The 16,969-nt window shown below is 44.8% G+C and overlaps 1 protein-coding gene across 1 annotated transcript in view; it reads left to right on the top strand.

The window, feature by feature from the left end:
* Nucleotides 1–16,969, top strand: part of PTPN14 (protein tyrosine phosphatase non-receptor type 14) — a 181,773-nt gene that overhangs the window by 155,161 nt on the left and 9,643 nt on the right. The window contains exons 16-18 of the mRNA XM_073338920.2: nucleotides 9,287–9,415; nucleotides 10,738–10,972; nucleotides 13,268–13,431. Of these exons, the coding sequence (XP_073195021.1) occupies nucleotides 9,287–9,415; nucleotides 10,738–10,972; nucleotides 13,268–13,431 (528 nt within the window). The remainder of the gene's footprint in view (nucleotides 1–9,286; nucleotides 9,416–10,737; nucleotides 10,973–13,267; nucleotides 13,432–16,969) is intronic.

Raw genomic sequence — 16,969 nt, forward strand, 5'->3', positions numbered from 1 at the left:
ATATGATTGAATAGGAAACAAAACAAGGAGCTAGATTTAAGGCTGAAAAAACCTTTCCTGGTATATTGAAAACAATAATTTAAATACAGCTCTAATCATTGTGGCATCTAAGTGCAAAAGCCAAACATCTAAGTTTAGTGTTGTTTCAGCAGTACAAGCTAAACTGACATTTCTTTCCTAAAATTTATACAAAGACTTGCATCTCAAGTATGGTACACACTTAGTTTTGTCAGAGTTATTGATTGTTCTTTATAGCATTGGCTGCCAGAACCTTGATATCTATGGTTGTGTCAGCCTTTATAATATCAATCTTTTTCTCTGGGATTTATAACTTTGTCAATAAAAAGTTGCTCTGGGCTGAAACTTGGAATTAGAGGTCCCAGTCTGAGAGACCGAATATATATATATATAAATTATATATTTTAACTTTGACAAAATAATGGGTTCACCTGGTTTTGTTTTTAAGCTGCTAAAGGTATTTTTAAAAAAAAATTAGGTTTAGTGATTTTAAATGTTCTTGGGGTTTTTTTTACCTGAAGAATTGAAAAATAGTTTGGATATGAAAAAAAAAGTGATGTTTAGTTGGTGATAGTGTTAAAATGGCAGATTTTTACACATACCGTTGAGTAAATTTTAAACTATCTAAGTATTTTAGAAGATTTACTTCATGGGAGGATTACAAATAATCTGTTTTAAATGGGAATTTTCAAGGTGATCTAACAGTACATTTTAGTTATTGCACAGTATAGAGCATGTATATCTTGTTTCAAATATGCTTTTTAATTACCTGTTTATATGCTGCAGTGCAAACGCACCAAAAGTATTTTTTCAAGATCTGTTAGGTCAATTATATGTATTGGGAAAGGATTTTCATAATTTACTTTTGAAAAACTGTTAAATGTGCCATATCTATTGTATGATAGATTGCAACCACGGAACTGAAAACCATAAATTAGTGGAGGAAGAGAAATTCAAAGCAAATTCTGCTGGCATATCAGATCAGTGTATTATATGCAATATGTGGGCATAACTGGATGATTTGGGAACAGGCTCAACTGCAACTTTGAAAGTGATCCACAGAACAGGACTACTTACTAGAAATAATTTTTGTCCATTATAAAAGAATTAAGCATGATCAAATCTAGTGACATCAGAGGACTAATCAGCCTCTTGCTTTCCTGATGCAAAATGTTCAAATGGTGCTTACAAAACTGTGTGTTATCTGCAGCCATGCAGTGTCTTTTAAAATGTATATAGAATCTGCCTAGTGCTCAGACTTTCTTTCAAAGTAATCATTGACGGCCTGATGCAAAGCCCATAGGACTCAACAGGAGTCTTTCTAGGGTATGTCTACCCTGCAGCTGGGAGTGAGCCTCCTGTCCCAGGTAGACAGTTTTGAACTAGAGAGGCTCCAGCTGGCACGCTAAAAATAAAAGTGTGGACATTGCTTTCGGGCTGCAGCTCGGGCACTCAGACTCATCTGAGGCTCACTCCCAGCAGCAGTGTAGACATATCCTTAGTGATTTCAATGGGATTTCAAACAGGCCCTTAAACAAAGATTTTCCTTTTTTCCATTTGATGCACTGCATTGTCTTAATTTTCTGCAAAAACAGGAAGAAGTATTCTTCTTCGAGGGCTTGCTCATGTCTATTCTATTCTAGGTGTGTGCACAGTCATTGGAGGTTTTTGCCTTAGCAGTATCTGTAGGGTCGCTTATAGCACCCCCTTGAGTGCCCCTTGGTATATTAGGCGCCACCAACCCTACGTTCTCTCAGTTCCTCCTTACCACCGTGATGGTTGGTCTTGTCTTGCATTACAAGAACATTAGCGGTTCTTAGAGTCCGTTGTTCTGTCGTCTTTGTTTTTAGTTGATAGGTACTTAGACCATTAAGTTAAGTGTTAGACTAGTAGTTTAGGAGTTAGAGTCCCAGCTGGGACTTCGCCTCAGAGCGGGGCATGCCCCTTTCCCCGGGCTTTAAGTCATGCTCAGCATGCAGCCAGCCGATGCCCTTTAGCAACTCTCATGATAGCTGTTTAAAGTGTTTGGAGGAGTCCCACAGAAAGGATGAGTGCAGGATCTGCAAAAACTTTCACCCTCAAACTCAAAAGAAGTGGGATATTCACTTGAGGGCCCTCCTTGTGGAGGCCGCTTTTTGTCTGACCTCAGAGCCCTCTCGATCGGACTCCATGCCTGGCAATTTGGCATCGGTGCGCAGTGCACCGCCAGCACCAGAATCTACCAATCCACCCTGCACTGTTCCCTCTCCCTAGTGCCTAAGAAACAGTCAAAGTCGACGGGCCTGCTGGCACCGCAGAAAATGGGGGCCTTGGGCAAAGAACTAGTGTCAGGCCATGTGCCCGCCCTGGAATTGCTGCTGCAGTCGGAGCCCCTAGCCCAGCCAGGGACCCACCTCTGACTCCTGGGAGCGGCAGAGGGTTCTGACCCCTAGCAGGGTCATCTGTGCCCAAAGCAGGCCTGGCAGCCAAAGAGCAAGTAAGCCGGCCGGCACCACAGACACCAAGCCAGGTGATGGACCCGGCTAAGGCCCTGGCATTTACGGGCAAGCTGGTTATGGGACCGCCCTCTAAAGCAGCAGAGCATCCCCGGTCCCTGGACCACAGGCGTTGATCCCCATCACCACCTCAGATCCCGGCACCACAGCCTCAGTCCCTGGTTAGAAGACACAGGTTTCTGACGGCAAGGTCTCCACGGCACGGGACACGTGAGTCACAACGCCGATCCCCATGGTACCGTCGGGCCTCCCACCAGAGATCGCCATGGTGCAGTCTCCTAGGCATCTATTTCCCCCCACCCGCTCCCCGGTGCAGGACCGTTTCCTGTAGGGGCACTGGTCTCCGGCTCCCCGGTACCACTCTTTGGGCAAGCACCGATCCTCGCCCTCTCCTGAACATCATTCTGAACCTGCGCCGGCTCAACAAGTCTCTCAAGAAGTTAAAGTTTTGCATGGTCTCTCTGCCCTCAATTATTCCCTCCCTGGATCTGGGAGACTGGTACGCTGCCTGGAACTTGAAGGAAACATATTTCCATTTTTCCAGGGCACCAGGCGCTTCCTCCATTTTGTGCTGGTCCAGCGCCATTTCCAATGCACGGCGCTGCCCTTCGGTCTCTCATCGGCCTCAAGAGTGTTCACAAAGTGCATAGCACCAGTGGCAGCTTACCTGAGGTGCCGGGGTGGTCAAATTTACCTGTACCTCGATGACTGGCTAATAAAGGGCTGGTTCTGGGATCAGTTGCAACAGCATCTTGATCTGGTTTTCTCCACCTGTTGTGACCTGGGGCTGTTAATAAACGAGGAAAAGTCTACCTTAAATCCAGTGCAATGTATGGAGTTCATTGGAGCAATCCTCAACTCTACTCAGGCCTGAACCTTTCTCCTCATTGGTTCCAAGCCATGGATGACCTCATCTTGTGCATGCAAGCCCACCCTCTCACCACCACTCACAGGTGCCTGCAACTGTTGGGCCACAGGGCAGCCTGCACTTGTGTCATCCGGCAGAAGTGTGTGGTCAGGATCCCGGACCAAGTACTGTTGTTACTCACCTGGTGGCAGAATTCTGCGTTGGTGTTGGGGGAAGTTCCCTTCGTGGCTCTGTCCCTGTTGGTGACCCCCCATCTGTCCCTGTTGGTGACCCCTGACCGGGAAAACCGAGAAGTCTGCTGCTTGCCAGGGGCTAAGATTTGCGATGTGACGGAGAGACTGCCGAGACTCATCAAGCCCTTGGATCGCTACCCCTTCCTGCTTCTCCACGTGGGCACCAATGATACTGCCAAGAATGACCTTGAGCGGATCACTGCGGACTACGTGGCTCTGGGAAGAAGGATATAGGAGTTTGAGGCGCAAGTAGTGTTCTCGTCCATCCTCCCCGTGGAAGGAAAAGGCCTGGGTAGGGACCGTCGAATCGTGGAAATCAACGAATGGCTAAGCAGGTGGTGTCGGAGAGAAGGCTTTGGATTCTTTGACCATGGGATGGTGTTCCATGAAGGAGGAGTGCTGGGCAGAGACGGGCTCCACCTAACGAAGAGAGGGAAGAGCATCTTTGCGAGCAGGCTGGCTAACCTACTGAGGAGGGCTTTAAACTAGGTTCACCGGGGGAAGGAGACCAAAGCCCTGAGGTAAGTGGGAAAGCGGGATACCGGGAGGAAGCACAGGCAGGAATGTCTGTGAGGGGAGGGCTCCTGCCTCATACTGAGAATGAGGGGCGATCAACAGGTTATCTCAAGTGCTTATATACGAATGCACAAAGCCTTGGAAACAAGTAGGGAGAACTGGAGGTCCTGGTGATGTCAAGGAATTATGACGTGATTGGAATAACAGAGACTTGGTGGGATAACTCACATGACTGGAGTACTGTCATGGATGGTTATAAACTGTTCAGGAAGGACAGGCAGGGCAGAAAAGGTGGGGGAGTAGCACTGTATGTAAGGGAGCAGTATGACTGCTCAGAGCTCCGGTACGAAACTGCAGAAAAACCTGAGTGTCTCTGGATTAAGTTTAGAAGTGTGAGCAACAAGAGTGATGTAGTGGTGGGAGTCTGCTATAGACCACCGGACCAGTGGGATGAGGTGGATGAGGCTTTCTTCCGGCAGCTCGCAGAAGCTACTAGATCACATGCCCTGGTTCTCATGGGTGACTTTAATTTTCCTGATATCTGCTGGGAGAGCAATACAGCGGTGCATAGACAATCCAGGAAGTTTTTGGAAAGCGTAGGGGACAATTTCCTGGTGCAAGTGCTAGAGGAGCCAACTGGGGGGGGAGCTTTTCTTGACCTGCTGCTCACAAACCGAATTAGTGGGGGAAGCAAAAGTGGACGGGAATCTAGGAGGCAGTGATCATGAGTTGGTTGAGTTCAGGATTCTGACACAGGGAAGAAAGGTAAGCAGCAGGATATGGACCCTGAACTTCAGGAAAGCAGACTTCGACTCCCTCAGGGAACGGATGGGGTAGGATCACCTGGGGGACTAACATGAAGAGGAAAGGAGTCCAGGAGAGCTGGCTGTGTTTCAAGGAATCCCTGTTGAGGTTACAGGGACAAACCATCCCGATGAGTCGAAAGAATAGTAAATATGGCAGGCGACCAGCTTGGCTTAACGGTGAAATCCTAGCGGATCTTAAACATAAAAAAGAAGCTTACAAGAAGTGTAAGGTTGGACATATGACCAGGGAAGAGTATAAAAGTATTGCTCAGGCATGTAGGAATGAAATCAGGAGGGCCAAATCGCACCTGGAGCTGCAGCTAGCAAGAGATGTCAAGAGTAACAAGAAGGGTTTCTTCAGGTATGTTGGCAACAAGAAGAAAGCCAAGGAAAGTGTGGGCCCCTTACTGAATGAGGGAGGCAACCTAGTGACGGAGGATGTGGAAAAAGCTAATGTACTCAATGCTTTTTTTGCCTCTGTCTTCACGAACAAGGTCAGCTCCCAGACTGCTGCGCTGGGCATCACAACATGGGGAATAGATGGCCAGCCCTCTGTGGAGATAGAGGTGGTTAGGGACTATTTAGAAAAGCTGGACGTGCACAAGTCCATGGGGCCGGACGAGTTGCATCCGAGAGCGCTAAAGGAATTGGCGGCTGTGATTGCAGAGCCATTGGCCATTATCTTTGAAAACTCGTGGCAAACGGGGGAAGTCCCGGATGACTGGAAAAAGGCTAATGTAGTGCCAATCTTTAAAAAAGGGAAGAAGGAGGATCCTGGGAACTACAGGCCAGTCAGCCTCACCTCAGTCCTCGGAAAAATCATGGAGCAGGTCCTCAAAGAATCAATCCTGAAGCACCTACATGAGAGGAAAGTGATCAGGAACAGTCAGCATGGATTCACCAAGGGAAGGTCATGCCTGACTAATCTAATCGCCTTCTATGATGAGTTTACTGGTTCTGTGGATGAAGGGAAAGCAGTGGATGTATTGTTTCTTGACTTTAGCAAAGCTTTTGACACGGTCTCCCACAGTATTCTTGTCAGCAAGTTAAAGAAGTATGGGCTGGATGAATGCACTATAAGGTGGGTAGAAAGTTGGCTAGATTGTCGGGCTCAACGGGTAGTGATCAATAGCTCCATGTCTAGTTGGCAGCCGGTGTCAAGTGGAGTGCCCCAGGGGTCGGTCCTGGGGCCGGTTTTGTTCAATATCTTCATAAATGATCTGGAGGATGGTGTGGATTGCACTCTCAGCAAATTTGCGGATGATACTAAACTGGGAGGAGTGGTAGATATGCTGGAGGGCAAGGATAGGATACAGAGGGACCTAGACAAATTGGAGGATTGGGCCAAAAGAAATCTGATGAGGTTCAATAAGGATAAATGCAGGGTCCTGCACTTAGGATGGAAGAACCCAATGCACAGCTACAGACTAGGGACCGAATGGCTAGGCAGCAGTTCTGCAGAAAAGGACCTGGGGTGACAGTGGACGAGAAGCTGGATATGAGTCAGCAGTGTGCCCTTGTTGCCAAGAAGGCCAATGGCATTTTGGGATGTATAAGTAGGGGCATAGCGAGCAGATCGAGGGACGTGATCGTCCCCCTCTATTCGACATTGGTGAGGCCTCATCTGGAGTACTGTGTCCAGTTTTGGGCCCCACACTACAAGAAGGATGTGGATAAATTGGAGAGAGTCCAGCGAAGGGCAACAAAAATGATTAGGGGTCTGGAACACATGACTTATGAGGAGAGGCTGAGGGAACTGGGATTGTTTAGTCTGCAGAAGAGAAGAATGAGGGGGGATTTGATAGCTGTTTTCAACTACCTGAGAGGTGGTTCCAGAGAGGATGGTTCTAGACTATTCTCAGTGGTAGAAGAGGACAGGACAAGGAGTAATGGTCTCAAGTTGCAGTGGGGGAGGTTTAGGTTGGATACTAGGAAAAACTTTTTCACTAGGAGGGTGATGAAACACTGGAATGCGTTACCTAGGGAGGTGGTAGAATCTCCTTCCTTAGAAGTTTTTAAGGTCAGGCTTGACAAAGCCCTGGCTGGGATGATTTAATTGGGGATTGGTCCTGCTTTGAGCAGGGGGTTGGACTAGATGACCTCCTGAGGTCCCTTCCAACCCTGATATTCTATGATTCTATGATCTCCGATGCCTCGGACCTGGGGTGGGGAGCCCACCTGGTCAACGTCAGCACTCAAGGTCGTTGATCGAGTCACGATCATTCCCTACACATCAACATCACAGATCACCTATCTAGGACATCTGTAGGGTGGTGACCAATTGTCTGTCCACACTTTCACGTCCCATTACGTGCTGACCCAGCAGGCCTGGCACGATGGTAATAACAAAATGTTTTTTAAGTACATCAGAAGCAGGAAGCCTGCTAACCAACCAGTGGGGCCCCAGGACGATTGAGTTACAAAAGGAGCACTTAAAGATGATAAAGTCATTGCAGAGAAGGTAAACGAATTCTTTGCTTCAGTCTTCACGGCTGACGATGTTAGGGAGATTCCCAAACCTGAGCCATCTTTTGTAGGTGACAAATCTGAGGAATTGTCACAGATTGAAATGTCACTAGAGGAGGTTTTGGAATTAATTGAGAAACTTAACTGTAACAAGTCACCGGGACCAGATGGCTTTCACCCAAGAGTTCTGAAAGAACTCAAATGTGAAATTGCGGAACTATTAACTATGGTTTGTAACCTGTCCTTTAAATCAGCTACTGTACCCCATGACTGGAAGATAGATAATGTAATGCACACTGGAAAAAATAACCAACTATACATACAATATGATGGGGGCTAATTTAGCTACAACAAATCAGGAGAAAGATCTTGTAGTCATCATGGGTAGTTCTCTGAAGATATCCACACAGTGTGCAGCGGCAGTCAAAAAAGCAAACGGGATGCTAGGAATCATTAAAAAAGGGATAGAGAATAAAACGGAGAATATTGTATTGCCCGTATATAAATCCATGGTACACCCACATCTTGAATATTGCGTACAGATGTTGAATATTGCGTACACCCTCATCTCAAAAAAGATATACTGGCATTAGAAAAGGTTCAGAGAAGGGCAACTAAAATGACAAGGGGTTTGGAACAGGTCCCATATGAGAGATTAAAGAGGCTAGGACTTTTCAGCTTGGAGGAGACTAAGGGGGTTATGATAGAGGTATATAAAATCATGAGCGGTGTGGAGAAGGTGAATAAGGAAAAGTTATTTACTTGTTCCCATAATATAAAAACTAGGGGCCACCAAATGAAATTAATGGGCAACAGGTTTAAAACAAATAAAAGGAAGTTCTTCTTCACACAGTGCAAAGTCAACCTGTGGAACTCCTTGCCTGAGGAGGTTGTGAAGGCTAGGACTATAACAGGATTTAAAAGAGAACTGGATAAATTCATGGAGGCTAAGTCCATTAATGGCTGTTAGCCAGGATGGGTAAGGAATGGTGTCCCTAGCCTCTGTTTGTCAGAGGGTGGAGATGGATGTCAGGAGAGATCACTGATCATTACCTGTTCGGTTTACTCCCTTTGGGGCACCTGGTATTGGCCACTGTCGGTAGACAGGATACTGGGCTGGATGGACCTTTGGTCTGACTCAGTATGGCCATTCTTATGTTCTTATGATGCTGGCTTTGGTAAAGCAGTGCTGCACGCTGCTAGACTGTGAACTCCGAGCCCACCTCCGAGGATACTGCTTGTGAGTCACCTAGAATGGAATCGCCATGAGCAAGCACTTGAAGAAGAAAAAACAGTTACCTAACTTTTCATAACTGTTGTTTTTCGAGATGTTACTCATGTCCATTCTATTACCCACCCTCCTACCCCTCTGTTGGAGTTGCTGGCAAGAAGGAACTGAGAGCGTGTAGGGTCGACGGCGCCTAATATACCAACTCATAAGCTCAAGGGATGCTACAGCCGACCCTAAAAATACTGCTAAGGCACAAATCTCCAACGACTGTGCACGTGGGCATGAACCCACCTAGAATGGAATAGATATGAGCAACACATCTCAAAGAACAACCGTTTTTCTGGCTTCTCTAAAACTTGCTTTTTGGTCCCTGCTGTAAACTGGCCCTGCGGATGTCTGTGTTTAACATGTCAGCTGTATAAAATCTTGTGGCTGTTTTTTTGTTTGCTCAGGCCCTTGTGCTCAGGGTGATAAGAGAGGAGTTGTATGCACCCAAGGTTAATTTTTTGCTGATTTGCTGTAATTGTAGGATGGATTAGTGTGGAAACTTAAGAGTAAAAGGTTTTATAATCTTCATTTACGTTTAAAAATAGTATTAGCACAGGCACTGCAGAAAACTCTGGCATTAACTGTATTTTTTTCCTGACTCCTAGGTTACTGTAGGTGGGGAGGAATGGCACTATATAGCCACACAAGGACCTTTGCCACACACATGCCATGACTTCTGGCAGATGGTGTGGGAGCAGGGGGTGAATGTTATAGCCATGGTCACAGCTGAAGAGGTACGTAAAATTACATAGAGCAATTCTTTCTGAATGTGAGCAGCTCTACCATTGTCACTGCTTCCCATTCCAATAATCTGTTTTTCTTTAGCAGCCCTTTTATTTTCTCCTTTTATTCCCCTTGAACACGTGTCTGGAGATAATCTACTGCCGTGACCTTGTGTTTTATAGCTCTCTAGTATTTAGCTTGTCATTTACTAAAATAAAAAAACAACAACCTCCAAGCTTTAGTTCAGTTGTAAGACTTTGGTTTGCCAAACAAAGCAAAAATGTTTCCATTGGAATGACTACCCTGAACTGCTCTTGGTTAAAAAGACATTTATTCCCAGCCCATCCAAGGCCAGTTCTGCATACTGTCATCCTTATCGCTGAAAAGGGACCAGAAGCTGTTGTTCCTGGAGAAGTGTCCATTTAAAAAAAACCTTTTTATTCCTATGCCAAGCAAAACAATTATTTTTATTGTAATCCAAGAACTGTGTGCTATGTTATAAAAACTGGCACACGTTGCTAACTAACACTACATCCAGCTTTGAACCCTCCTGCCTTATCAGAACATAGGAATTAAAATACCACATTAGCCCAGTGTTCTGTCTAGTCCACTTTCGCATCTCTGACATTAACCAGTATCAGATTGTCAGAGGTTAGAGAGACAAATCCTTTTAATGGACAGTTATGAAATAACCTACCTATGGGGAAGTTTCTTCCTCACCTATTGCAGTCAGAAGTTGACGTATGCCCTGAAGGATGAGAGTTTTTTCCTTAGGTTTTTTTTTTTAAGTCTCTTTAATGCAGGCCTGTCGACAGCAATTCTGGGTGATGAATCCGTCACATCCAGGACCGACCGCTGTGGCCAATCGCGCTGGCCCGCGGGGCTCCCCAAAGCGTGGGGCTCACAGTGGTCATGTGTGCCTAGTAGCCCTGCAGCCTACCTGTATGATTTAAAAGGGCCAGGGGCTCCTGGGCCCTTTTTAAATTGCCCGGACCCCAGGGCAATTGCCCCCTTTGCCTACCCCTGTCGGCGGGCCTGCTGTAATGTAACTGTGGATGTTCTCATTAACCAAAGTTCAAGCCTTGAGCTTTCTAAACTCTTGGACTAAATAATATTTTGTGGCATTGAGGTTCCACAGGTTAAATATATGTTTTGTAAAATGTGGCATTTTACATTTAATGCAATTCAGTTTCTTGGGAAGCCCCTTGTTCTTCTCTTACAAGAGAAGATAAATAGAAATACCCAGTTTAGCTGAACAAGTGGTTCTGTTTGTGAGAATTATAATTGCGACACTACAAGAAGAATCATTTTAATTTTGCTTTTTGTGGTTCAGGAAGGAGGAAGAAGCAAGAGTCATCGCTACTGGCCTAAACTTGGCTCTAAGCACAGCTCAACCACGTATGGGAAGTTTAAGGTGACAACTAAGTTCCGCACAGATTCTGGATGCTATGCTACTACGGGGCTGAAGGTCAAGCATCTTTTGTCTGGGCAGGAGAGGACAGTGTGGCACTTGCAATATACTGACTGGCCTGATCATGGTTGCCCAGAAGAAGTCCAAGGATTTTTATGTAAGATTCCTTAATTAATGCACACATTTATGGTCCATGAACATTTTTAAGAACCAAGGGAGCATTGCACGCTTTATAGCTTCTGTCAGCCGAACTCATTGCACATGCCAGGGGCTCCTGGCTTCCCTCTATTCCAGCCGATAAGCTCCCTATATGCCATCCTCCAAGCTCCCTGTATTTCAGGGGCTCCCTGTAACTTCCCCCCTTCTCCCCACTGCCAGTGGCTTTGTGTGCTCCTTTCCCCTCCATTTCCACTTCACCCCCATCCCAGGGTTTGTGTGCCCTTCTCATTCCAGGGCCCCCCATTCTTTCCCTCAAGGCAGGCACTCTGTGTGCACCCCCTCCCCCATATTTTCCCTTTCCCCAGGGCTCTGTCTACCCCTTTCCTCCCCTGCTAGGGGCTGTGTGTGTCCCCTGTCTTTCGAATATGGTCCTCAGTTCTCCCCGACCAGAGGTTCTGTGTCCTCACTTCCTCCCTCCTCCATATCAAGGACCCCCATTTCCCATGCTCCCCATTGTTGTTTATCTGGGAGATAAGTCACTTAGGGTGTCAATATGTTTAACTCTACTGGGAGAATGAGCAGAGATGAGATAGAGTATTATTATGTTGGAAGGTGTTAATGGCTGCCATCAACTGGCTATTTGATCTGTATGTGTCCCCCATTTTTCCCTCTGTCAGTTCTCCATTTTTCTCCAAAATCAATGGGGTTCTAGCCATGGGTGCATAGAACGTTCCCTGACATTTTGGAATTGACTGGATGTGGCGTTCAAAAGTTATTGTGTTACATATAGACAGACAAATACAGAAATATCATCAAGTTGAGTGTAAGGCCTTCACAAGCTTGGCCAGCCAAGAAGGAGATCAGATAGGGGAGGTAGGGTCATAAAAATAATAGGATATGCCTAATTGTTAGTCAGTCGGGGGCAGTAATCTTAACTCCCTACCTGCCTAGGAAGTGTTTTAATTATCGGGCTGTACATAGTTGAAGTGTGGGAGGCTTGGGTGAGAGGAAAAATTCTCAACCGTTGTATTGACTTTTATTAATTCAGTACTGTTCCTTACTACTTTATTACTAATAAACACTTAATACACTAGTAATGCTACCGTAATGACCCTAAGGAATGCACGCCCCTTTTATTTAACTTTACAACTGGAGGGAATAATACGCAAATAGAATTTTCAGCTTTGCCAAAGAAGTGACTCAGGGTATTATGGGTTAGTAATGGAGTTTTCAGCCACCACTTTAAGTTGGGCTACTCTATTTCTCATTGTATTTCCAAGCTTCTTTTTTGAAAGGACAGTCTTCCAACATTCAACCGCAGCAATTGGGAAGTTGTAAAAATTGGAATCCAGCTGTCCATAGAGACAGCTGGATACAGAGGTCATGGTTCACCACTGCTGTACACCTAATGGAATCACTTCCACTTGTGCAAAGTAGGTGTAAAATGCCACCTTTCTGATTCTGATGGCATTTTACACCCAGTTTGCACAGGTGGGAAGGACTCCACAGGGTGCAATGTAATGGTGAATTAGGTCCAGAGACTTCATTTCTGCGGGTCATACAATTCCTGCTGGAATAATCGTGGGAGAGACCCATACCCTGGTCAGAACCTGAGTGTCCTAGTTTGCATTGTGTTTACCCAACCATCTGAGCCACTGGGATATCTGAAATGTTTATACTTTTAATAAGCAAAAAACCACTATTTTGGAGAGCATTAGAGCTAGACAAGAGGACTTTCTGAGATCCTTACACTTTGCAGTAGTGATTACAGGAAAGCCACAGAGAACTGTGTCCAAAAAAAATCCTAATACCTGCTGAAAAATAAACAAAAGAGTAGAGACCTGGTTGACATTCTCACTCAGTCTACAAGGGAAGGAAAGAAAAGGGCAGATGGATGCTCACTTCCCATCCGCTACTGGCTCTGGCAGGCGGTACTTTCAAGGGGACTTAGCTGTTGTTTTTGATCCCAGCCTGTTAATAGCAGGAATTGCTGTAAGTAATGTCTAGAATCATCTGCTTTGGGGAACTGGGGATTTGCAGAGGGGAAAACAGAATTTAATTTTTTTAAAAGAACTATTTAATTTAAGGGACCAAACTCCCAAGTAATAATTGAAACCCAGCTGGTACTCGCTGGATTCAGTGCTGCTCAGTGCACAGTGGCCAAATAATTAGTGTCTTGTAGGAACTGTAAATTATTGTCACTTAAAAAGAAAACTGACTTTCTCATCAATTTTTCAACTTTTATGTGAAGCCATACAGGATTTTACAGCATAATTTGCATTTTATCTTGCAGCCTATTTGGAGGAGATACAGTCAGTACGTCGCCATACCAACAGCGTGTTGGATGCTAGCAACAATTGCAACCCGCCAATTGTGGTTCACTGCAGTGCAGGTGTGGGGAGGACAGGGGTGGTTATCCTAACAGAACTGATGATTGGCTGCTTGGAACATAATGAAGTAAGTAAACTTCCCCCTTAATAATTGCTTTTCTCTTAGCTGGTCCACTGAGTCATTTACTACATTTGTGTTGGGGGAATCTAGTCATAAAATATCATCTATCTCATTGTGTTAGTGTACCCAGACACAGTGGACAGAGATTTGTCACCAGCTACCGTGTGTACCTTGACTATTTTGTAGGTATTGTTGGTTTTTATTTTAATTATTTTAATATAGCACTGCAGAGATAGGACACTTGCCCCAAAGAGTTTACAATCTAATTTAAGATGGGTCAGTACCTGTGTCTTAATTAGTCAATCAGGAGACAGAACTATGTAAAAGAGCAGCTTGAGAGCTGTTGGAGAAGTGTGCTGGCTTCCAAACTGGTTTGAGCTATTGATTTAGTTCTCTAGCTTCTGTCTTCAGCATATTCTCGTTCTCTCTCCCTCTCCCTCTCTCACATTCATTGTCTTTGGCTTCTAGACTGGAACAAAGCTCAGCTGCGACTCAAAAATAACAGGAAAAAAAGGTTGACGGGCCACAGCCAGTATTATGAGACCTATTACGCAGGCTGGCACTCTAACAGACTATCAACAACATAAAAGTTACAGTGTGTAACGACTTGTTGTTCTGCTATGTCCTTTGTCATTGGGGAACAGTGCAGCAAAAACACTACGTCCTGAAGAAAAATATGATGTTGGTGTACAATGCCAACCTCAGGAAAACAGCTATTGAAATGTAGGGGCTTCCTTCATCAAGTGAACTGCTGGAAGGCTTTAATGCCTTGTATAGATATTAAAGGTGAAAGAATGCAGCAGATGTTACAAATAGACACACATCATCATGGTTTCACCTGTACCCCACAGCAATCCCATATCTATTTGTTGAAATAGAGAATCTGATACCCATGTGTGGAGGGGTGAGAAGTGAAAAAATGCTATCGCTTAAGAATGTGTGCCTATTGGCACAGAGGGACAAGTGCCAGTGGACTTTTCTCCTCATCATTTGTTCAGCACTGATGATGTACCTTTCTCTCTCTCTCTCTCTCCCCCGCATTCCCAAAATCTTCCAAAGGCTGGTAATTGCTGGCTAGTTAACCAAAATAAAAGGAAATGCCTGGCTGTGTGGTACTGCAGAGTATACCACACAGTAGTTGCAGGGTGATCATTTAGAGGTACTGGAATAAATTCAGCCCTACTGTAACTGCTCTGACCGCAACTGAGTGACACTAAGGATGAATTTATTTTCATAGCACAATTTAAACATTTTTTTTTGGTTTAACTTTGCACTGATCTCGTTTCAGCCTCACTCCTCCTTAATCCTTTTCCCCTACACCCTCCCAGAGAGAGGGATTCAAGCTGAGGTTTGACTCATGGCTCTTGAGCTAGCTGAAGGCTGGGAGTGCTGCAGAGATGATAGCGTGCTCAGTCGTTTGTCGTGAAGAGGCATTTCATATCACTCTATAGAAACCCCTCATACTAGTGCTGCTGTGGACAAATATTAAATAACAATCATGCAACCCTTCTGGCCATCTTGGTGTGTCTTTGGCTTACAGAGGGAGCCAGTTCTTCTGTGAGAAGAACGATTTGGCGTGAGTCTGAGCCTTTGGTAATGGAGCCCATAATACGTTGGGTGCGGGGGATGGTTCTTAGGGCTCTGAGGAATGCTCAGCAAAGCACTCAGAGAATATAGAGCTCTTGACGGCGGGGAGCATCTCTGCTGACTTTAATCAAACTCCCCTTTCTCCTGAGTATTGGCATAATTAATGGTGACATATTAATGCCAGTTTTTTAGTGTGTTTTTTTTCTTCAAGACTTTGTAGCTCAAGAAAATGGGTTTAAACAGATTTACAGTAAATGAGTAGTTCAGTTTTTAGGGTCCCCGTACCCCCCCCCCCCAGTTGAGCTATGTGTTTTCAGGAGAATCAGGATGGATACTTATGGTGATCATCACATACTGTAGGGATAAAAACTTTTTTCATATACAAGAACATTACCCCTATTGTAAATGACCTGTGCTTTTTTTCTATTTATTTTGCAGCAGAATTATTTCTATTGGCTCAGAAATAAAACTGCCAATTTCTTTACACTCCATACAATACCCCCTTAAAACGCTTTGCAGCCTTGGGAATTACGGAATTTCTCACAACCCACCTGGTAAATAGATAAGTTGTTATCCCCATTTTCCAGATGAGGAAACTAACACACACAGATTAACCATCTTGCCAGTGGTCATACAGGAAGTTGGTGGGAGCGCTGGTAATAAAACCAGATCTCTTGTTTCTCAGCTCTGAGCTTTAACTACAACAACATTATCAATTGCTCTGCAGCTTTTTTTAACTGTAGCTTCTATGCTTTTGCTGGTGGAACATAGCCTGTAGTTCTCACTACTGCTGAGAGTGTGGACTTTTCATGTCTTACTCTATAGATAGTAACCTTTCAAATCAACAATGCACAGTTTCTAGACACATTGTACTATAGTCATCAGAAAAGTCAGATCCCAGTATACCTGAATCTAGCACTGACCTGGCACCCTAACATGAACGAGTGATCCTTGCTGAAGTGCCCCTTATGTGAGAAAGATGTTTGTAGTGTGGAAGGCAAAGTTAGTAATTGTTTTAATTCTGTATCTTACTAAATATCACCTTTTATTAAGCATTATTAATCTCTTGTTGACAGATACACTCTGGTGGCTTTTGAATCCAAAGATTCCCCCATTCCTGGAATAAAGTGGTTAAGTAAGCTCTCCTGAGATAGATCGGGGATGGCCTGTTGTACATCCTTGTAAGGCTGACTATAAATATAGAAGTTACATGTGTGTGATAGGCTTAGTGTTACACACACACAAAATAGCTCTGAGATTAATCAAAGCCTGACCCGTGTTGTGATGACACAGAAAGTGACTGATTACCAAATGTTGTTGGCCTAGTAGAAATCAACAAACTGTCAAATGCTGAGCCTGGAATTTGGGTTGTGCAGGCTCAAACTGGCTTGCTGCCTTTTTTTTTTTTTTTTTTTTTTGGTCTTGTCGTTGTTCAGGCAAGTTCTGACATGGCTTGGCTCAACATGACCTAATTGCTTTTCTAACCATCAAATTCCATGCTGAGGCATTCTGTGGTTTAGTTGTGTAAACCCAAAACAGGAGCTTATGCTCTCGTCTACACAGATTTGAAAATAAAATGAAAATCCTCATCACCATTTCTACCTTTCTTGGTACTTATGGGCCATCTATAACTATCCAGTTGCCAACACTCCAGGATTGTCATGTGAGATGAAACGTCCAGGAATACGTCTAACCAAAACTGGCATCCATGTCTCCTGTAACAGCTCATTTGTGGAATGGCATAAATATAGCTCCACGTTTAAAGTTGTGATCACTGGTGTTCCCTGTAAACTGCACAGCCGTGCAGCAATCTTGTATATAGGTTCTGCCACTCTCCTCTTCTCTGTGGTGGCTCCAGCAGGGATGTGGTGTAGCCCTTTAAGAACCTGTTTTGCTTGCCCCCGTCCCGCCCATGACAGAACATGTGCAGGCGCGCCGCTGGGAGAGTGGAATCGCC

The sequence above is a fragment of the Lepidochelys kempii genome, chromosome 3, assembly GCF_965140285.1.
Source record: "Lepidochelys kempii isolate rLepKem1 chromosome 3, rLepKem1.hap1, whole genome shotgun sequence".
Classification (NCBI taxonomy): domain Eukaryota; kingdom Metazoa; phylum Chordata; order Testudines; family Cheloniidae; genus Lepidochelys; species Lepidochelys kempii.